The sequence below is a fragment of the Oreochromis aureus genome, linkage group 12 (genome assembly GCF_013358895.1).
Source record: "Oreochromis aureus strain Israel breed Guangdong linkage group 12, ZZ_aureus, whole genome shotgun sequence".
Taxonomy (NCBI): domain Eukaryota; kingdom Metazoa; phylum Chordata; class Actinopteri; order Cichliformes; family Cichlidae; genus Oreochromis; species Oreochromis aureus.
The window spans coordinates 12,625,442-12,647,960 of NC_052953.1; the positions used below are offsets into that span (position 1 = coordinate 12,625,442).

General features: G+C 39.3%; 1 protein-coding gene across 6 annotated transcripts in view; it reads right to left on the bottom strand.

The window, feature by feature from the left end:
• Positions 1–1,791: 1,791 nt before the first annotated feature.
• kcnip3b (Kv channel interacting protein 3b, calsenilin) overlaps positions 1,792–22,519 on the bottom strand; it is a 60,446-nt gene continuing 39,718 nt past the window's right edge. For 3 of the 6 annotated variants that reach the window (XM_039620337.1, XM_039620340.1, XM_031727932.2), the window contains 7 exons: positions 12,617–12,619; positions 9,873–9,997; positions 9,680–9,749; positions 7,732–7,910; positions 7,021–7,125; positions 6,553–6,615; positions 1,792–2,835 (listed from right to left, as the gene is read on the bottom strand). In XM_039620337.1, the coding sequence (XP_039476271.1) occupies positions 2,788–2,835; positions 6,553–6,615; positions 7,021–7,125; positions 7,732–7,910; positions 9,680–9,749; positions 9,873–9,997; positions 12,617–12,619 (593 nt within the window). In that variant the 3' untranslated portion in view covers positions 1,792–2,787. Of the gene's footprint in view, positions 2,836–6,552; positions 6,616–7,020; positions 7,126–7,731; positions 7,911–9,679; positions 9,750–9,872; positions 9,998–12,616; positions 12,620–12,754; positions 13,118–22,519 lie in introns of those variants that run through there. The other 3 variants (XM_039620336.1, XM_039620339.1, XM_039620338.1) reach the window with 2 other exon arrangements.

The following is a 22,519-nucleotide window of genomic DNA, read 5'->3' on the forward strand; positions in this document are numbered from 1 at the left end:
GGGTCATGCAATCATTGGGGCAGTGCACATGTGGGACAACATTGGGTAACACGGCAGCAGAAAGTGGTGATGGGAAATAAATACGTAGATGAATATTGATATGTTTTCAGATGGAACTGCGTGTTTTACATCGCTAAATTAACTTGAGGGCTAGACTTACTGGTTATTTTTAATAAACTACATAAAACAATTGCATAATTCTACTTCTCTGTATGTTTAAAAGTCTATGATTTGTCGTACATAATGTCTTTTAATTAAGTCTTTTAACATATACAAGGGAAAGATCAGAGGGAAGAAACAGAAAACAAATATAAATTTTTAAAAATTTGTGGAACCAAATTGTATAATACAAACTGCGATAAAGGAAAACCCGAACCCTGTGGTGTCTGCAGTGAGGTGGGGCTGGGTGTACACTCCACCTTAGAAAGAATGATCAAAGCAAGTCTATACAAAGCTGAGCGGATGCTGATCAGTAATGTCTGCGCCACCCATAGGGCAAGAAGAGACACTGAACGGTTTGATAACTACAAAAATCACTCTCCAGATCTTAACTCAGTTATCGCACATTTTGGCACCATTTTTTGTCAGACATGATCATCAACAAAACGCAAAATGAGGGGGATATATGATAAAAGAGTGATGCTAAGGGAGACTGACGTTTTTCTGAGGGCACATGTGGCTCCAGATCTCTTCTTTTTTTTTCTTTTTTCTGCACTTTCTTTAAGCAGTTTCTATTCTATTACCAACAAACACAAAGTATTTACAACTACTAATGCACTAAAAGTGCCACCCCAACCCCCCAAAACACAACTATATTAATAGCTATATTAAGGAGCTATTAAAAGCTAGTAAAGCCATGGCTGATTTTGACAATCATTTAACAATAGTCCATCTCCTCAGATCAAAAAATCACCTGTGGACTTATCATGAGATCCCTGCTTTTGCCATTGTGTATGCTTCTGTTACTAATGTGTGCGTTTTAATTCAAAAAAGCATAAAATAAGAACAAAATAAAGCAGATCTCAGCTCAGATGTCAGACTGAGATCCCTACTGTTGCACCTGGTATTTCATTTTATGTTTGTGGTCAATCAAATTCCCACAAAGTAACTGTCACAGCATTATCCAGTACCATTTAGACATTCAAACCTTTTCCCTGGGCCACTTGCCTGTTTTGTCAAATTGATAACTCATGCTTACAACTGATAAATATGTCTAATTACTGACTTCAATCCCAGCTTTGGCCCTCAACCAGTTCCTGAGAAAATTGATGAGTGCTTTTTAGCATCTCATGTCACCCATTACAGTGATGTTGTACAAACTGTTCACCCAAAGCCTTGAATGTTCAATCAATAAATATGCTGCTGAATTAAATACGTTGATGTCTTTTGACATTGTCTTCCCTTTTGTGTCAACTTGAACTACTCTGCACATTAATAAGCACCACTTAAAATAACAATTTTACTGTATTCAATTCTATTGTTTAAGTGGGTGGGTTTGACATCATCAGGTTAGTGGTCACTCTGAGGGATCGTATCAAAGTATGAGTGTGACCCCTTTCAGGCTGAGGAATGCATTATGCATGCAGTAATAGACAGTATGATCAAGAAAGACTGGAGGAATAGCCTTAATTGCATAAACCGGGTCACACAACAGGACAATGCTCCAAAGCCAGGATGTAACACTAAATACAGAGGAATAGAAATTGTCTTTTTATAATGAAAGTTTTTCTGAATAATCATTCAGATGGTTGAATACAGTGAAGGGATGCATTAAAGAGAAGAAGTCACACCTGTAGACAGCATCTTTAATTTCCTGACATCACAAAGGTCCTACTGTAGTGTACATGACACTGTGGCACTGTGGAGTCAGCATGCTCACAGATACTGAAGAAAAAGTCTTAGTTTGATGTGTCTTTCTTCACGGTTCTGCAAAGACTAATTTTTGCAGTCTGACCAGCTAAACATAATCTTCCAAAACAAAAATAAAAAAAGGAGAGAAACATTTAAATATCCCAAATTCCAACAATGCTTACTGACCATTTTTTTTAAGTGATTAACACTGAAATTTCTTTAACAAATATTGAGCACTGGTCCTATTCCATCACTTGGTGGAGCACAGATTAGACAAACACAATGCATTAGATATAATTATTAACTTTACATGTATATACATACACACTGGTTTTCATCAGTGGTATATCAGGTGCAGGTATCTACAGTGCCTTTATTTCAGGCACATATAATACATAGTCATAAAACTGTAGTGCAAGCTAATTCCACATGACATATCTGATGACAAACATGCTTTAGTTCATGTCTTTTTTTGTACATCACTGTGATTTTTTTCTCCATCCAGTGCTATAAAAACTCTGAGGAAACAACAGGTTTTTCCATATGTGAGTGTATATACTGTATGTTATTGTTAAAGCTTGTATCCATGTAGTTTGTCCATTTCTGTGAGCCTCTTCGTTCCTTGTGGTTTTTGTCCGCTGATCAAAGCACAATCAGCATGTCTGTTGAGCCACAGAGGACAAAAAAGTCATCCAAGAATGTCTCCTTTGACATGAGGCAGTTTTTGTAATCCCGAAACAGTCACAAGATACCATTAAAAGAGTGTGGCGAGAAATAGAAAAACCTCTAGTCCCAGCATCTTCACAGGAGCTACATTATGTATCAGGGTGTCTTACGTTATTGTGGAGTCTGCGGCATTGGGTGGGGTGCATGACTTTGCTCTGTTTGTATGTGAGTTGTGCTAATGAAGGAAAACAACTGAGGACGTCCAGATTCTTATATCACATTTTCAAACAGCTGCATGGAGTTCATGATGTTCTCGTCCTGCAAAACAAACGATAAAGAAAAAACATCTGTCAGCAAATTCAAAAGAAAACAAATGTTCAGGCTGATTAGGTCAAAGTTTAAGATATAACAAATGGCCACGGTGGCACTGTTTATAGCCAAAAGCACTGAGTCATTATCAGCAACTGTGGATATAAATCTTCCACCATGTCATGTTTCTTTATAGGGGCACAGATTAGAGACTGAGCTTGTTTTTACAAATATCTACTAGACAACTAATTTCAGTTTTTTGATGTCCTTGATAGAGAAGAAGACTGAACTCAATCAACTGAGGCAATGCTGTAAAGAAGAGTGATGTGAGACACTGATAAAGTCATGCAGAAAATACAGAAAATGAAATCTAGGGTGTACTTAGTTTTTCACAGGACTGCTTAGAGCCCTAGAAAAACTTTCTTTTTCACCAAACGTTATATTCAGTGACACTTTGAACTGGTGTTTGAGATCACTAACTAAGGAAAAAGATTTACTGAGGTCATCGATCAAGTCATCCCCTGGTGGTAACTGGCATTCTCATTGCTTTTTTCAACCTAGATGCTAAATCCATCTATTACACTCAGCCTGTAGGGGAAAAGCAGCAGCATTCAGTCTATTGCTTGTGTTAATTCAAAGTCCTCAGATTGTAATTCTTTTGCACCTTAGTGTTATCGGTATTTTTTAAAAATTTGTGTGTAAATAAAGCATGCTACAGTACATCTACAGTTTGAGTAAAATAACTGGAAAGCTCTCTGCTCGTTACGTAAATGCACTGGCTTGAATTTTCCATTTTTATCTCTGTTGATTGAAGCATGTTAAAACAGCTGCAGAGCTGCATCAGAGGCTCTGACCAATATTTGAGTTTGGGGTAAACAGCACACACAGATGGTCTCAAAATAAATAATGACTAATAATCTAAAAACCCAGTGTTTTACAGCAACCAAAACACAAGATAAGTAAGTGTACATACTTTGACCTCAAATACTTGTGAAGTCAGTAAGAAAACTGACATCCATGAAACTGTGCATACAATCTAAAGCAAATTTTGTGGTAAAACAGTTAAGAAACAGGGTCAAAAGTCAAATAATTGCCTCATTACATGTTTTAGTTTACTTGCTGGTAGTGTGTGCCAACGCTCAATACTACCCTTTATCAGGAGATAATGGCTTCCACTGTTGCCCAGTTAACATTTTACAGCTTTTGGAGGTGTGTTTTAAAATGTCCTTCTTTTTCAGTACAGAGATATGTCTTCCTGGTAAAGCCCACTGACTTTACTGTAATTTGATATTTTCAATCTAAGAAAAAAACCCAAACTGTGTTTATATCATAGTTGTCTAGCACACATAAAAAAAATCTGAAAATGTAGTCTGCCCAAATAAGTAGACGATGAGTAAACACTGTTTTAAAAGTATTTAGCAGGGGAGCGTTTGTTAACATTGTGTAGATACTGACTGTGACAAATTAAACACCAGGAGCAAAATATAGCAAAATACAGAGGAAGTGCTTTCCTTCAGAGAATGTTCATGATTAAGGATATTAGTTTATAAACATTTTTCAACCAAAATAGTGTACTGATATGAGGAACATCTGTTTCTGGTTATCAACTGCAGAGATATCTTTGAGGATGTGATGCTGGGTTTTTATCACTGACTTTTCTAAGTTCATGATTAGGTATTAAAAAAGGAAATTAGGTGTAATCAGGTCTCTTTTCCTTACAGTATTTACTGTGAGAAAGAAGTGGAGACACATATAGAAGAACACAGGATTAAAGGTGATTCAAAAATAAACACGCTATAATTAGTAAAGGGAAAGTCCGCATATAAATTTCACCCAGGTTAGGAGGGAACTGAGGAGGATTAATGGCAAGAAGGCAGCGGGCCCAGATGGCATCAGCTCAAGCGTCGTCAGGTCCTGCGCGGACCAACTGTGTGGGGTGATGGAGCACCTCTTCAACCTGAGCCTGAGGCTGGGGAGAGTCCCACAGCTCTGGAAAACCTCCTGTGTTGTACCAGTGACAAAGACTTCACGCCCCAAGGACCTCAACAGCTACAGGCCGGTGGCTCTGACATCCCACCTGATGCAGACCCTGGAGCGGTTGGTCCTGGCTCAGCTTCGGCGCCTGGTGAGCTCATCACTGGACCCACTTCAGTTTGCCTACCAACCTGGCATTGGAGCGGATGATGCCGTCATTCACCTCCTACATCGTTCCCTCGCTCACCTGGAGACCGCTGGGAGCACTGTGAGAATCATGTTCTTTGATTTCTCCAGTGCCTTCAACACCATTCTTCCCTCGGTTCTGAAGGACAAGCTGGAGAACTCAGGAGTGGACAATCACCTCACTACCTGGATTTTGGACTACCTCACCGACCGACCACAGTATGTGAGGACTCAGGGCTGTGTGTCGGACAGGGTCGTCTGCAGTCACGGGGCCCCACAGGAACGGTTCTGGCTCCGTTCCTCTTCACCATCTACACTGCAGACTTCTCCCACAACTCCACCCAGTGCTTCCTGCAGAAGTTCTCTGATGACTCTGCTATAGTCGGCCTCATCACTGATGGGGACGACAAGGAGTACAGAGGACTGACTCAAGACTTTGTGGACTGGTGCCAGCTGAACTACCTCCAGATCAATGCCAGTAAAACCAAGGAGCTGGTGGTAGACTTCCGCAGGCACAAACATCCTCCACTGCAACCACTGAACATCCAAGGTATGGACATCGAGGCTGTGGACAGCTACAGGTACCTTGGTGTTCATCTGAACAACAAACTGGACTGGACTCATAACTCAGACGCCCTCTACAGGAAAGGGCGGAGCAGGCTGTACCTGCTGCGGAGACTCAGGTCGTTTGGAGTGGAGGGGCCTCTCCTGAAGACCTTCTATGACTCTGTGGTGGCCTCAGCCATCTTTTACGGTGTGGTCTGCTGGGGCGGCAACATCTCTGCTGGGGACAGGAAGAGACTGAACAGGCTGATCCAAAGGGCCAGCTCTGTTCTAGGATGCCCTCTGGACCCAGTGGAGGTGGTGAGTGACAGGAGAGTGGTGGCTAAGCTGTCATCCCTGTTGGACAACATCTCCCACCCCATGCAGGAGACTCTGACAGCACTGAGCAGCTCCTTCAGTGGCAGGCTGCGGCACCCACGGTGTGGGACGGAGAGATTTCGCAGGTCTTTCCTCCCCACTGCTGTAAGACTCCACAACAAAGACTTTGGCAGCTGATCAAACCCTCACACGTGCAATAAGACTGCTATATGTGTAATTCTTTCTCTGACAAAGTTGTACTTTTGTATTTTCTTACTCAGTTGTATATAGTATTTGTATTCTGTTTTATTCTATTGTATATATTATTCTATTTTTATTCTATTGCATACAGTATTTTATTTTATTTTATTGCATTCCAGTGTTTTCTAATTTCTGCTATATAACTTTGCACTTTTGCTGTAACAAAACAAATTTCCCACCTGTGGGACTAATAAAGGTCATCTTTATCTTTATCTTTAAATACAGAATATGATAATTAAAGACTAGAAAGTGTGATATTCCTCGAAAAAACAACATGTCCGGGTTTACAATATGTGTGAAGGCAGATAATACTAGTCAGTGTGAGTGACGTCATGCTGTAGCTGACATTGAACCAAGAACCTTGATCTACTGCAATACTGTTTGTGTTCATGACTAATTGTGATTTACACTGACTGGTGTGTGGGACAAAAAAGTGTGCGTCACCTTCTGACAGGTCTCAATGAACTCTTCAATAGTCACTACACCATCTCTGTTCCTGTCCATTTTCTGAAAAAACAGAAAAAATAAGAAGAGAAAGCCGATATTAGTGGGACAATATTTAGGATATTTAACTCTTAAGAGACCAAAATGAGTGAGTAGGGTCATTTCTAACCCAATTATATTTTACAAAGTAACACTTTTCATAAATGGCTCTATTTGTGTTTTTCATACCTAGACGTTTTTCTTTATCTATGACAGATATTCTAAGATGCTCTAATGTAGTTATGTATGGCTTACAATAGCTTTTATGGAAAAGGGAGTCAACCTGAGTCATCACCAGTCTTTTCATCATCACTTTGGGCATTAGTCATCTGCCTCAAGGCTAAATCTTACTACCCCAAAGTCTGTTATCCATGGCTCACTGAGAAAACTACAATCTAGAAATTATATTTAATTGTGTGGATTCAGAACCTGAAAGAACTTGTCGACATGTTCAGAGGGTGCTTCATCCCGCACGCAAGGGTAGGTGTACCTCCCCATCATGTCATAGATGGACTTCATAATTGCCAGCATTTCCTGAAGAGAAGCAGAGAAGGAAAGGGAGTGAATATAATTCACACTTAAAACAGCCAACTGTTTCAGTGTTTTGTTTACCTACTATGGATTTTAAAATGTACAAACTCTTTATTATATGATTAAAACAGAAATTTAATTTAGTTGTCCCGTCCTGGCTGTGTTTAATAAAAACAAAAAAAAGCCAATCTCTAAAAAAGATGAGATTGTATCAGGGTGGATAGAGACAGACAGCCCTTGAGGCTAAAACTAATTCATACCTGCAAGCAGGTAACAGCAGTCAACTATTAACATAAATACATGTCTTTGCACTGCATGAGGAAACTCACAAGAAATAATTCTTCAGAAAAGAAAGAAAGAAAGGAAGTCCATGTTAACCAGCACTTTAAAATGGAACAAACATTGGCTTTCACTGAGCAAACAGTGTGTGCTATTTGTTGATTACCACATATGTCTGTTTAGCTTGAAACTGCCAAAGGCACAATCATCATTCAGGTCACCTAAACAGTCTTTGTATGTAACAAAGGTGACAAAGGTGACAAAATATGAGATTTGGCTTTGTCTTGTTGTCAAAAAAATTATATATCTTACACACACGCACATACACACCTCTTTGGTGATGTAACCATCCTTATTAATGTCGTAAAGGTTAAAAGCCCAGTTGAGCTTCTCGGTGACCGAACCTCTGAGCAACACCGACAGGCCGATGACGAAGTCCTCAAAACGGATTGAACCGTTTCTGTCCATGTCAAAGGCGTTGAACAGGAAGTGAGCGTAGGTGGTTGCATCTGTAGATGAAAGAAGACGTGGATTTAATGTAGTGCTTTTAACAAAGCACCCAAAAACAGCAAAGGAGAGGGAGTCATTATCTTAGGGAAGAGGCTTGAACCTCATGTTGGACTCTTCAGCACTATAATTATTTGCTTTAGACTCTTTACTTATTATAGATAATATAATGCTTCTGTAAGCCCATTCTTGCAACTGTCTGCTTCAGTCCTCTTTCCCTCTGTCCAGTTTCAATTTGAATTCTGCATAACAAACATTGTCTGTTTAGATTATTTTATGCTTTAACTAGAACCTAAATTTTTATTTTTCTACTTGAAATTTGACTGCTTTTACCAGCAAAAATGTTCCATCTTGGTCAACTCTCTGTTTTCTTGGGCATAAGAAAAAAAATCTTCTGCAGTGATATCTTTCATACTAGTTTTTAGACAGGCACATAACTAAAAACAAGTTGAATTTTTTATTACTTTTGCCCACTTTAGTTAACAAAAGACAATTAGAATTACCCAGATATGGCCCAAAAGATTTATATAGATGTTCTGTTTTGATTTTTTTAATTACTCTAATAAATTGTGAGTTGCATATCTTGTGATATTATTATAGTTGTGGTCAGAAGTTTACAAGCACCATTGGTATGAAAGTAATGATAATTTTGGGCTTTTAATGATTTCTTTGAACTGTTCTTGTCCAAAGTGGAAAGAGCGTTTAATTTATTTTGGATTTAATGCACAAAGGGTCACATATTTGGTAGAGTTCATTTAAATTGTTTGGTTTCCTGGCGCAGACCCAGCTTTCAAACATTGTTAACAAATTTTCATGATTGAAGTTGGGACTTTGGAAAGGCTGTTCCGGAACCTTGATGTTAGCCTGCGTTTTCAATTCTAAAACTAGTTTTCCTGTTGCAACACTGTTGGTGCAGTGTTCTTAGGTTGTAAAGCTTCGCCTTCAATTCAGTTCAGTTTTATTTATATAACGCCAAATCACAACAATAATCACCTCAAGGCACTTAGTATTGTAAGATGAAGAACCTACAATACAGAGAAACCCCCAACAACCAGACGACCCCCATGACCAAATATTTTGGCGACAGTGGGAACGAAAACCTCCTTTTTAACAGGAAGTAACCTCCAACAGGGGTAAGGGGAGGGAGACAAAACACTCTTCCAAAAATACCTCATGTCATTGTGCCCAAATAGATCAATTTTTGTGTCACTTCTCTCCAGAAGGCTTTGGCTTGTCTGTGTAGTCAACACCCTTTTACATCCCTTTGGCAATGTAAAATGTATTTAGGCAATGAAGCTGGTGTTTCACTGGTTTCCAGTTCATAGCAGGCTTGAGCACTGATGGCTCCTGGGTTGCTCCTGAGCATCCAAAGCAGCTTCCTCTCATCTGAAGGTGGCAGTCTGGGTATTCTTCCAGACTTTGGTTTCAGATTAATTCTGACACACTGTGTATTTAATACTATTAAATTATTTTAATAGGGCAGCATTAAAGCATGATAAATTGAACTTTCAATTGGATCATTAGCAGCATGTGGCTCTTGTAGCTAAGTGCTTTTAACTCATTTCCCCTTTGACGCCTACTGGGGTAACCCTTGTTCCTCTTTTCTGAATGGAGGCATATTTCAGGCCTGCTTTCAGAACAAAATAATTGGGTGTGCATCTTGTTTAAATCTTATTTAAAGTTATGAAATATAAATCAGGTGTGGAAAAATATGACCCTCGGTCCCTCACTAAAAAGGACAGAAAAAGAGGAGATTGTTTTAATGTCTAACCTCCTTGGGGAAAGAACTGAGAATAGATGGACTTGAATGTCTCCTCATCAACCAGTCCGCTGGGACACTCCTGCTCAAGAGAGGAGGAATAAGGAGATATACATGTTAGAATAATAATTCAGCTCTATATAAAGCATAGTAATAATAGCAAAGCAATTAGGCTGGTCTCAGCAGAAGCAGCAGCTAGACGCACGTTCTTGAAGCCTCGATACAGAGACTGAAGCTCCTTCCTGGTGAACTTGGTCTGAGCCTGCAGCTGGTCCAGCCCCTCTGGCTGGTGACGCACGGTCGACAGCTCCAAATCACTGTCGCTGCTGTCTGTGGGAGGAAGAGAGACAGAGAGAAAGGGATGGATAGACAGACAGAAAGGAGGAAAAGTAAAGAAGGGGAGAAGGAGAGAGAAGTGATGAAGGGAGGGAAGGATGGAGAGAAAAAAGAGGGAGGATGGGGCAGACATTGAGTGAGAGGATGCAGGTCAACATTCGGAGATGGGGTGTGGGCGGGTTCACACATTCAACAGGAGGAGGCATAAGAGGAAAATGTTCGAAGTTCAAAAGAGAGAATTATCAGAAAACTGTGGAGGAGGAAAAGGCAGGCGAACAAGGGAGTAAAATAAGAGGAGGAGGTACTTTCTTTATGGTGGACATGTCACCAAACTTGAAGGGTCATTTTATGAGAATTCAATCACTGCATCCCACACGACCCCATCAGAATCAGATGATATTGTTGGTCAATAATGTATGAGTAGTTGAGCTACAGGCCCTTGAAATACATAAAAACAAGGTTGAAATTTATCACTTTTTATTTTTGCCTTGTTTAAACATAATTAAAAACTACAACCAAATCAGTTTAAATCTGGTTCAAGCATTTAAAAATGAAAGGCCATTAAAAAGCACTGAATTCCAGCCAATCCCTACGTACTTCCAGGGCCTGTAACTTGGAAAATATATTTATAGTATAAAGGCAAAAGTTTGCATGCCTTCAGTAAACATAAAAAAGTTATTGTAGAACAAAAATCAGCCTATCCTGAGGGTGGAGGTGTGGGAAATGTTTCAAATCTGGCTGGAGCGACTTTCAAAACAAAAGCCACCACAGAAAACCTAAGTTTGATCATTTAGATCAAAGACACTTTCTCACTCAAATTAAGTGTCGCGGCATTGGTTACCATTGCACACTAAGAGAAAGCACTGCACTGCTGGGCAAAAAGAAAACACTTTTAAAAAAGGAGGGAAGTTTTCTCCGTTTGGTTGGACTAGTGTTGTTACATACTCACCATCTTTAGACAGAGAGAACAGAGGTGGAGGAGGTGGACGGGTGTCGACACCGAGATGGAGTGAAAGAGCGTAAATGGAGAACAGTGGGAGAGCGACAGTAAGAGGAAGAAAAAAAAACAAACAAAAAGAAAACACGTCAAGTCAGATCGGACGCTGTGAGGTTTACACGATGGGTCCAAAGGAGAGGACTCACATAATATTCGGATAAAACACCCAGCAGAGCGGGGAAATATGATACACTGTGAAACATAAACCCAAACCACAGAGAAGGGGATTAAAGCTGGGAGGTGATCGGCTCTTCAACATTTCTTTACAGTTCATTTATTCTTGCACAATGTGAGAAGAAGATGGTTTATGACCTTGTCTGTCTGGGTAAAGTATCTAAAACATGGGATGATGGTAAGTATTTCTACAGAAAGTACAGGTCTGCATATCAACCTTTTCGTTGTAACAAAAAGGCTTTTTTTACTGTACCTACAATCCTAAATTGAAACAGTGGCATCTGATTGGCGGAGGCATCTGTTACCATGGAAATGTTAAACCCAGGGCTCAAAACTTCAGAAACTTCAGACACATAACACAATCTACAAAATACACTGAAAACTATTATAATACATTAAGAATGAAAATGACAGAATTCAATTTGCTGGGATTTGCAATGCATTATGTAATAATGTAAAGTGTTAGGCATAATTTTAGAAAACTATCTTAATCATTGATTTACTTTTGGATAAAAGTAAATCAGTTTTTCTTCTTTATTTTACTCCTCATTTATTTTTTTTTTTAGAGAGGTTTTATGCAGTCAAAAAAGCTGTGCCCAAAATGCTTACTTTTAGCTCTAATTTAATTACATGGAAATGTTCCATGTATAATTTGTTACATAAATAAAAGATAAAATGTCAAATTTAATGGAATCTGAATTTACTTGATTGGTAAAGATTCATGTATAAGTACATTTTCCTTCATGATTTATTATCTGAATAAATAAACCTTTGAATTATATATATCAGCTGCATTTAACTCAAAATTATTGCTTCATTGAGGGTGAAGAATCATGTTTTTGAGGGTGCTTAAACATGTTAATGTCCACTAAAGTCTTTAACTGGCCTAAGTAATTGCTGAGCCAATCTTTCACGTACTCCCATGGCTAGAGAAGTACCCTGGGGGTACTTGTACTGGTACTGGGGAATCATTGCTCTAACAGAAGTGATTTGTGTAGCTACTGTACTATACACACTCTGAGGTACTGGGAAAGTAGTTTTTTTAAAACGTGTCAATTTTAATGTCACTAACTGTCACTAAAACATGAGCCAAACTGCTGCACTGGTATTACCATGATTGTTAATTCTCCCTTCACTGCCCCAGTGCTGCAAATACTCACCAGACCACCAAATATGTATTCATGCCAAACGGAAATTAAACTATTTACTCCTGTTTGAAATTAGTATTTCAGGAATCAGTAATACACTGTGTATATCTATAATTGCCATTTTAAAAGATTTACATATTTCAAGCTTTGGGTTAAAAGAACATACATGTGAGCAATTATTACCAGAGGCTGACAGGGACTGACTGTCAGCTTACATCAGTTATTCCGTTTACAGCCTTTAAAATGATGCCTGTGTAAAACCAAGCCAAAAAAAGAAGTCTTTATTGTTGACACCATCTGTGGTTGTCTCATGCCTCTTACAGCTATGTCTTCTTCTACACGTATCCAGATTGGGTCAAACACATTCACAACATTCGCAAATTGCTCCGTGTCTTTCCTCCTCCTCACTTCCCCTCTCCTGTGGTATCTCACCGGTCTCAGTGATGTCGATCAGGCCCAGCAGGTGCATCAGTTTGAGGAACATGATCACCAGGCAGACGATGCCAACTGTCTGGAGTCCCTCCGTCTCCCACCTTACACTCATCTTCCCCTCTTCTTCTATCTTGTCTTCTCTTGTTCTTTTCCTCGCTTATTACCCCTCTATTTCTACATCACTGGACTCTCTATAGACACCTGTTTTAATCCATCTGCCTCTCACAGTCTCACTCTTCTCCACTGCCTTTTCCTGTCTTTGAAACAGTGTCAGTCACTCATCACTCTTTTTTTGTCACATTTTTTTCCTGATGATTCTTTATTTAGCTCTCCCCCTCTGCCTTTTTAATTGACTGCTTCTTCTTTTTTTTTCTTTTTTTACCCCGGTGATCTGTCGTGCTCCAATGAATGTTACAGGATTTTTTCCACAATTAAAAGCAGGGTGTGATGGTCCAACTCCCTCATGAACGTCAAATGCTTCAGATGAGAGTAAAAAATCCCTCCCAAAAAATCTGGATCACCACATTAATCCACAGGAAATCCAATCACACGAAGAGGAAGCTCAAATATTCTCACACCACATAGATTAGGTTTTTGGCAAAAAGCTGAAGCTGGCTTGGGATTTCTCCAGTAAATATTATTCCTGTCGTCAGTGATAATAATAATAAAAAAAATATCCAAAATTCACAAGGAGGTGCATCAGGAAAATCCACCACAGAACAAATGACTGATGCTGTGCAGCTTCTTCCTCTATAGCGTCTCTCCATATCACACCTTATTCTCTGCTAATTAACCTCTGAACTCCTGAGGAAGCAGAGAAAGTTGCATTTCTCCCATTTCCATCAAAACAACCTCAACACGAGACCGGAAACACATCAAATCACTGCAGGACGGCTTTAAATAGGCATGGCTGACAAAGATTAGAATGATTTCTGCTAAATGTGACAAGCAGAAAAATAATTTGCCTTTAAGGACACAGAGAGGGTGGTGACAAAGGTCAACAGGTGTCCTGAATCTCATTTTCCCAGTCAGCTACGTGATCCACTTTCTAATCATTCCCCTGTCTCTCTTGGGATCTGCAGCACAGATTTAATGCCTCAGTGGAGTCCTATCACACATTCATTCTCATGTAATAAAGAAAAACAGTGAGAGAAGGCTCCCTCAGGCCCTGTGACACTTGTTCAAGGCTCATTTTACTGTCTGCCTCCCTCTAGTGGAGACTAAAGAGACAACATGCACAGAGTGCATGATGTAATATGAGGATGTAACTCCATCACAGACTAAGAAATAGCTTTTCTCTCCATTCAAAGTTATGTCCATGCAGACCTTCTATAATTTCCTTCTCATTCAATTTGAAACTTTAACAATAAAAGCCAGTGATAAAGAGTCTACCATTAGTGGATTTTATTAACTCCTCACATCATAAGATGCTGCTTCTAAAGCATATTGCTCTAAATAAACAGCATTAACTGAAAGTGACACTCATCTGACATCATTTGGTTTTCAGAGCCTGGAGGATGCAGCCATTAAAATAAGAAAATAATAATTAAAAATGACAGCTCTTACATTAAGCACATACCGGGCTGATTGATGATGCCGGAGGTGACCAGGATGGACAAGATTAGAAAAAAGTACCTCAGAGGAACAGCTCAGGTTGAGCAGTTTGGACATGTGCAGAGGAGGCAGAGTGAATATACAGGAGAAAGGATGTTAAAGATGGAGCTGCCAGGGAGGAGGAGAAGTTGAAGACCACAGAGAATATGATGGAGGATCCGCAAAGGGCTGATATGACAGAGGAGGATGCTAGAGATAGGATGGAATTAGAGGATCTGTTGTGGTCTGATAGTTCCCTCAACTCATTCGCACTTTTATAATATTGCTGCTCAAATTCACGGCAGGCTAAAATGACCTTTAGGCCACCGGGAAATGTTTTGGTGCTTCCACTTGCCACTACTGCCTGCTTTAAAGAGGACCTGCTATTTCGATTTTATTGATTCACAGTTCAAAGAAATCTTTTTATCTTTTACCGTGCCTTAGTGTAGCCCCTCAGCTCATCAGTGATCTGAAACAAACAGCATTAAAGCTCCTCTCACTTTTAGTTGATTGCCTTCTGATTGGGTGCCCCTTGCAAACAGAAGGCAGGCTGATATTATAGAGTTCCAAGAGTAGAAAAAAGTGTCTAAGCTAAAGTCTAAATCCTGAGCTTTCCTTTCAGAGGAATTAATTGCACATACGCTGAACTCATTTGAAACTTTGGCCATATTAGATAAAACAAGAAGAAGCACAGTAGGTCCTGTTTAACTGAAAGCATTTACTAAATGTACCAGCTTTGGGAAATTGATGATATGAATCATAAATTCTGAGTAATTTATTAAATTGATCTAAAGAGCTTCTAAGAAACATGAAAATGAGCAAAGAAACCAGAGATGAACAAAGTGAATACTCACTTCCTCCTTATCTTTTCTTACCGTACACTGACGCCACTTGCCACTTAAAATATCCAACACAAACCGCCAGTAAAACACCAGATACTGGTATCAGAAAGCCCCGAAATAGGGCTCATACATCTCTAAAGCCAAGGCTACCTCTGGCATCGATTTCATCCCAAAATAGGTCCAACCTGGACTGATCCCAAAAATCGACATCAGAGAGCACTGGCCTGAAAGGTCAGTGGTTTGGTTTTAGATCACATCACTTAACTGGACTATAAGCATACACATGTACACAAACACACACAACAAGTGCCAATGAGTGAATATTTTTCGTAGGGTGAAATCAAAGGAGCTTTTGTTGAGTGCTGATGATATAAATAATTCATCAAATAGGCCACGGCATCTTCTGATTAATAAGCGACCACTAATGTATTGCTGATGCTAAATGTGGGATGTCTTAGCACATACACGGTACCAAAATGGATTCTGAGATAGCCTCCTGATGTGGTTTAAAACATACTTTAATAGATATTTGCCTGTCTGGTTCCCCCATGAGATTATAATCAACTCTGTTGTGAAAACACTGAATAAATTAGTATTTAAAAAGCCTGTTGTACTGTATTCTCATCAGAGCCAACTACACAAGTTTTCCAGATCAAACAAAGTGTCTTTTATAAATTCAACTTAAACTCAAAACGTTGAGGCAGAAAAATGTGAAAAGAACATTAATATCTTAAACTGCAAACACAAAGACAGAAAAGAAATGAGGCGACATAGAGATCGATTAATTCCAACAAAACCTCTTGGGTTACATCTAAGGAAGACCAGTTCAAGGACCAGTCCTGCTTGTCATCCAGATGTGTAGGGATTGCACCAGTTGTGACTGAAAAGAGATGCAATTCCAGACAATTTACTCTCAATTAATATTAAACTAGTTGTTCTTCTCCCACAACTCCACCCAGTGCTTCCTGCAGAAGTTCTCTGATGACTCTGCTATAGTCGGCCTCATCACTGATGGGGACGACAAGGAGTACAGAGGACTGACTCAAGACTTTATGGACTGGTGCCAGCTGAACTACCTCCAGATCAATGCCAGTAAAACCAAGGAGCTGGTGGTAGACTTCCGCAGGCACAAACATCCTCCACTGCAACCACTGAACATCCAAGGTATGGACATCGAGGCTGTGGACAGCTACAGGTACCTTGGTGTTCATCTGAACAACAAACTGGACTGGACTCATAACTCAGACGCCCTCTACAGGAAAGGGCAGAGCAGGCTGTACCTGCTGCAGAGACTCAGGTCGTTTGGAGTGGAGGGCCCTCTCCTGAAGACCTTCTATGACTCTGTGGTGGCCTCAGCCATCTTTTACGGTGTGGTCTGCTGGGGGGGCAACATCTCTGCTGGGGACAGGAAGAGACTGAACAGGCTGATCCGAAGGGCCAGCTCTGTTCTAGGATGCCCTCTGGACCCAGTGGAGGTGGTGAGTGACAGGAGAATGGTGGCTAAGCTGTCATCCCTGATGGACAACATCTCCCACCCCATGCATGAGACTGTGACGGCACTGAGCAGCTCCTTCAGTGGGAGACTGCGGCACCCACGGTGTGGGACGGAGAGATTTCGCAGGTCTTTCCTCCCCACTGCTGTCAGACTCTACAATAAAGACTTTTGCAGCTGATCAAACACACAAACCCACACATGTGCAATAAGACTGCTATATGTACAATTCTTCTTCTGACGAAGTTGTGTTTTTGTATTTTCCTACTCAGTTGTATATAGTATTTGTATTTCTATTTTATTCTATTGTATATATTATTCTATTCTATTTTATTCTATTGTATATAGTATTTTATTTTATTTTATTGTATTTTACTGCATTCCAGTGTTTTCTAATTTCTGCTACATAACTTTGCACTTTTGCTGTAACAAAACAAATTTCCCACCTGTGGGACTAATAAAGGCCATCTTATCTTATCTTATCTTATCTTATCTTTAAACATCCATAGTACTTGTCTTTGTTGCTGCTGTTTGAATCAACACACTCTTGGACCTAGAAAATCTTTACCACCTCATACCACAATACCTGTATTCACTTTAGATTTAACCTTCTTTAGCATCACACTTAGACTTTGATTTAGTGAGCTCTTGACTTTCCATTTACCACACACACACACACACACACACACACACACACACATATAAAGTAGCATGAATGTAAATGACAGAAAAACACTCACATCAGATCACTCATATAAACCGCTGCCCCTCGTTATCAATAATAATACCGAGAGGAAACTGTTGTTGTGATTTGGTGCTTTATAAATAAAACTGCACTGGATTGAATTGAACATTTTACATTTGGGGTTGGTGTCCTACTGAAATGAACTAAATAACATAAATAAACTAGAACCTTTCATCTTTATTGCATATATAGTTTAGCTTAAAAATATGGATTAAGCTTTAAGATCCCGATGCACATATTCAAGTTTAAAAAAAAATTTTTTTTAACTTTTACTGAGTGTGAGTATGCATGATTTAAAGGTCACAACCAAGTTGTTTCACTGCATGCTTCTTCAGATACATACATTTCTCATGAAATGAGAAATAATGAAACACTGGATCAATTTGACTGCATTTAACTGGATTTGAGAGGACAGTACGTCTCTGAACACCTCAGAATTCATTAGGTTGCTTCTGTCCTGTGTCACATCATCAATAAACACTAGTGTCCCAGTACCACTGGGAGCCATGCACGCCCAGGCAATCACACTGAATCCGCCGTGTTTTACAGATGATGTAGTATGCTTTGGATCATGATCTGTTCCACACCTTGCCATCATTCTTGTAGAGGTGATCTTGGTTTCATCTGTCCAAAGAATATTTTTCCTAGAACTATACCGAGATTTTTAGATGTTTTTTTTTTTAACAAAGTGCAATCGAGCCTCTCTATTCTTGAGTTTTATCAGTGGTTTGCATCTTGCAGTGAGCCCTCTATATTTACTTTCATGGAGTCTTCTCTTCATGGTAGACTTGGATATTGCTATGCCTAACTCCTGGAGAGCGTTGCTCATTTGGTTGGCTGTTTTTAAGGGGTTTGTCCTCACCATGGAAATGATTCTGCGATCATCCACCACTGCTGTCTTACATGGACATCCAGGTCTTTTTGTGTTGTTCAAGTCACCAGTGCTTTTTTTCTTTTTCAGGATGTACCAAAGTGTAGATTTTGCCACTCCTACTATTGCAGAAATTTATCTAATTGGTTTTTTTTCTGTTTTTGCAGGTTAAGATTGGCTAGTTTCACCTGCATGGAACGCTTATTTGACTGTACCACGTCTTTTCACAGCAAAATCTTCCACATGTAAGCACCACACCTTAAATCAACTCCAGGCCTTTTATCTGCTTAATTGATAATGACATAATGAAGCAATTGCCCCCACCTGCCCATGAACTAGCCTTTAAATCAACTGTTCAAATAGCGTTAAAAAGATGGTGGCACATGTTAAGCTGAAACTCCTAAACCCTTCATCCAGTTCAAATGTGGATACCTTCAAATAAAAGCTTAGAGTCTACACATTATGTCCATCACATAAATTAAATTGGAGTATGTTTCAGTAAACGGGTAAAAAAACAAAAAAAAACAAACAAACAACAACTTGTGTCAGTGTCCAAATATATATGGACCTAATGACCTAATGTAGAAAAAAAACTTAAAATTCATCCAATTACAATAGCAGATATATTAGCAGATATCCACTTTCTGTATCGGTGATGATGCAAACATTCCAGTGACAAGTACTTAAAGATGATTAAGGCAATTAGAAGATGATCCAGGAGTGGGATAATGACACTGCAGTTGGGAAAGTCTTAGTGGGAGATGTTGAAGTAGGTAGTTAAATGCACGAAGGCACATGATGGGAATTTTGGAGGCTACTCAGGGATGGCCAGTGTCCTTCAGGGTCCTGGAGGAGTACTCGGGGCTCCATATTTAGGCGGTCTCAGAGAAAGCTTGTTCGATACTTTATGTATAATTGATGTGAAGTAATGCTAAACCTGGGTGTAGGCCCTAGTATTGGAGGAGGAAGAGGCAGGGGTGGTGTTGGAGGAACTGAAGACAGTAGAGATTGAGAGGAGTGATAAATTATGAAAGAACATTACTAGCGTTTTTGTTGAATTTATTACTTATGATGCCGAGCCATATGAGAGGCACTAATGTGCCGACTGGAGCCTTCCGGCTGTAATTGTCTTGGCACAGTGACTGTAGGGCACTCTGACTCTCTGGCCTTCAGCCCAAAACTCTAGTCAAAGGGAAAAAATGCATCATTCAAAGAGCAGTGTCTGATGTTTCTTTTGCTGTCCTAAAGGTACGCTGCCTGTTAGCCCTTCAAGGCTTCATGAAATATCAGGCTTAATAAAAGCTCATTAAACTTTTCAACTCTGAATATAACATTAGAAAGATATGTTAAAAGCCCCCAAATATTACAGCATCTACAGAATTTTGAAAAAAAAGCAAACAAACATTAGAAGTACTTCAATGGGATTTTTCTACTTCACAGACAAAATGTGAACAAAGACTCAACAGAGACGATGTGGTCGTGACCTTTTTTCCACTCTTCATTCAGGCTTTTTTCAAAGACCCTTGTACATGGAGTGCGGTAAATAAGGCTGCTGAAGTCTGTCAACATGATGTGAATTTCTGATTGAAACATAAAAACTAGGACGTTAATGCTTTTGAACATTGAAGTGAAAAAGGTCATGCACGTTTATCTTATTTGAAAAAAGCACACAACATCTAAGAGTTCAATATGTTCTGTCGAATGGGCTAAAGTTCCTCCTAGCTGATGTGTCTGACTCATACACGGTATAAAACTTCGATGTAGCTTCCAGATCGGAAAAATAAAGCCAACGCAAAGTGTCTAAAAGCTGTATTCAAGCTGAAAATTACCAGAGGGAGATGGCTGTGGTTTCAAAAAGATATCTGGCAGTATGGAAGTCTATTTCTGTCTTGTCCTCTGTAACCTCCCTCACCTGTTTCCTGCTCAGTCACTCATTCTGAGTCATATCAAACCTTAAAGCAAAGGTTCCTGTGCTTTTGTCACTTGAAGGTAATAACTAAAAAGAGTAATGTATAAAGCTTAATATTGTATGGTGGTTATTTACACTGCTCTTCTACAAATACTACCCTGGGTAAATGTGTTTTTTTGTTAAGAGCACATTAGCTGTGCCACCTAGTCATAAAGAACTTGAAAAAAAAAACTGAACTGCAATAAATATGAATTAAACAGTTTGATAAGTTAATTTTCAGTATCTTAAATTACTCCTGTACACATGTTTCATAATTTGTGAACACATGTGCTTTTACCTGTGTGTCTGCTCTTCATCTGTGTGTCTTAAAAAAACAGACTTTTATCTCATTCACCCTGTTTGAATAAAGGATTCAATAATATTTCTGTTTTCCTTACCATAAACATTTGATGATGCTTATGGTACAGCAAAGACTCGATCAGTGAATGATTAGAGTCATATATATATATATACACACATATATATATATATATATATATATATATATATATATATATATATATATATATATATATATATATATATATATATATATATATATATATATATATATATATATATATGTACACAGTTAAGCCCATAATTATTCATACCCCTGCCGAATTTTGACTTAAAGTTACTTTTGTTGAACAAGCAAGTTCTTTTTTGAGCAGAAATGACACAGGTGTCTCCCCAAAGATAATAACACGATGTACAAGAGGCATCATTGTGGAAAAAAATATTTCTCAGGTTTAATTTATATTTTAGCAAAAAGTATCATGTCCAGAATTATTCATACCCTTCTCAATAATTAATAGAAAAAAGCCTTTATTGGCTATTACAGCAATCAAACGCTTCCTATAATTGCAGACCAGCTTTTTGCATGTCTCCACAGGCATTTTTGCCCATTCATCTTTAGCAATGAGCTCCAAATCTTTCAGGTTGGAGGGTCTTCTTGCCATCACCCTGATCTTTAGCTCCCTCCACAGATTCTCAATTGGATTCAAGTCAGGACTCTGGCTAGCCACTGCAAAACGTTAATGTTGTTGTCTGCTAACCATTTCTTCACCACGTTTGCTGTATGTTTTGGGTCATTGTCGTGCTAAAATGTCCACTGGTTCCCAAGGCCAAGTTTTTCTGCAGACTGCCTGATGTTGTTGTTGTGAATCTTCATGTATTGCTCTTTTTCATGGTGCTGTTTACTGTGATTAGGTTCCATGGTCCATTGGCTAAAAAAAACACCCCAAAGCATTAGGTTTCCACCACCATGTTTGACAGTGGGGATGGTGTTCTTTGGGTTGAAGGCTTCTCCATTTTTATGCCAAATGAAGGCAACATCATTGTGACCAAATAATTCAATTTTTGTTTCATCTGACCATAACACTGAAGACCAGAAACCTTCTTCTTTGTCCAGATGAGCATTTGCAAAGGCCAAATGAGCTTTGGCATGCCTTAGAAGTGCCTGGAGAAGTGGCGTTTTCCTTGGTCTGCATCCGTGGAACCCAACAGTGTCCGTTGGACTGTCTGCCTTGAGACATTGCCACCAGCAGAGCCCAGATTCACCAGAATGGCCTTGGTGGTGATCCTTGGATTCTTTTTCACCTCTCTCACTATTCTCCTGGCCAACACAGGTTTCACTTTTGGCTTCCGACAACGTCCTCTGAGATTTTCCACAGTGCGGAACATCTTGTATTTTTTAATAATACTTTGCACTGTAGCCACTGGAACTTGAAAACACTTGGATATGGCCTTGTAGCCCATTCCTCACTTGTGAGCAGCCACAATGCACAGCTGCAGGTCCTCACTGAGTTCCTTTGTCTTAGCCATGAATGTCCACAGACCACCTGCAGAGAGCTGCTGTTTTTCACCTGTTGAGTTGATCAAAACAGCTATTTCCAATTAATCAGGGTAATTAGGATGCTTTAGAACAGCTTTGACTATTTGGAATGGTATGGAACTTTGGATTTTCCCAGAGACTGTGACAGTTTGTAAAGGGTATGAATAATTCTGGACATGATACTTTTTGCTCAAATGTAAATAAAAGCTGAGAAATATTTTTTTCCACAATGATGCGTCTTGTACATCATCTTATTATCTTTTGTGAGACGCCTGTGTCATTTCCAGTCAAAAAATAACTTGCTAGTTGAATAAAAGTAACTTTAAGTCAAAATTTGCCAGGGGTATGAATAATTATGGGCTTAACTGTATATACAGTGTTGGGGAGTAACGGAATACATGTACCGCCGTTACGTATTCAGAATACAAAATATGAGT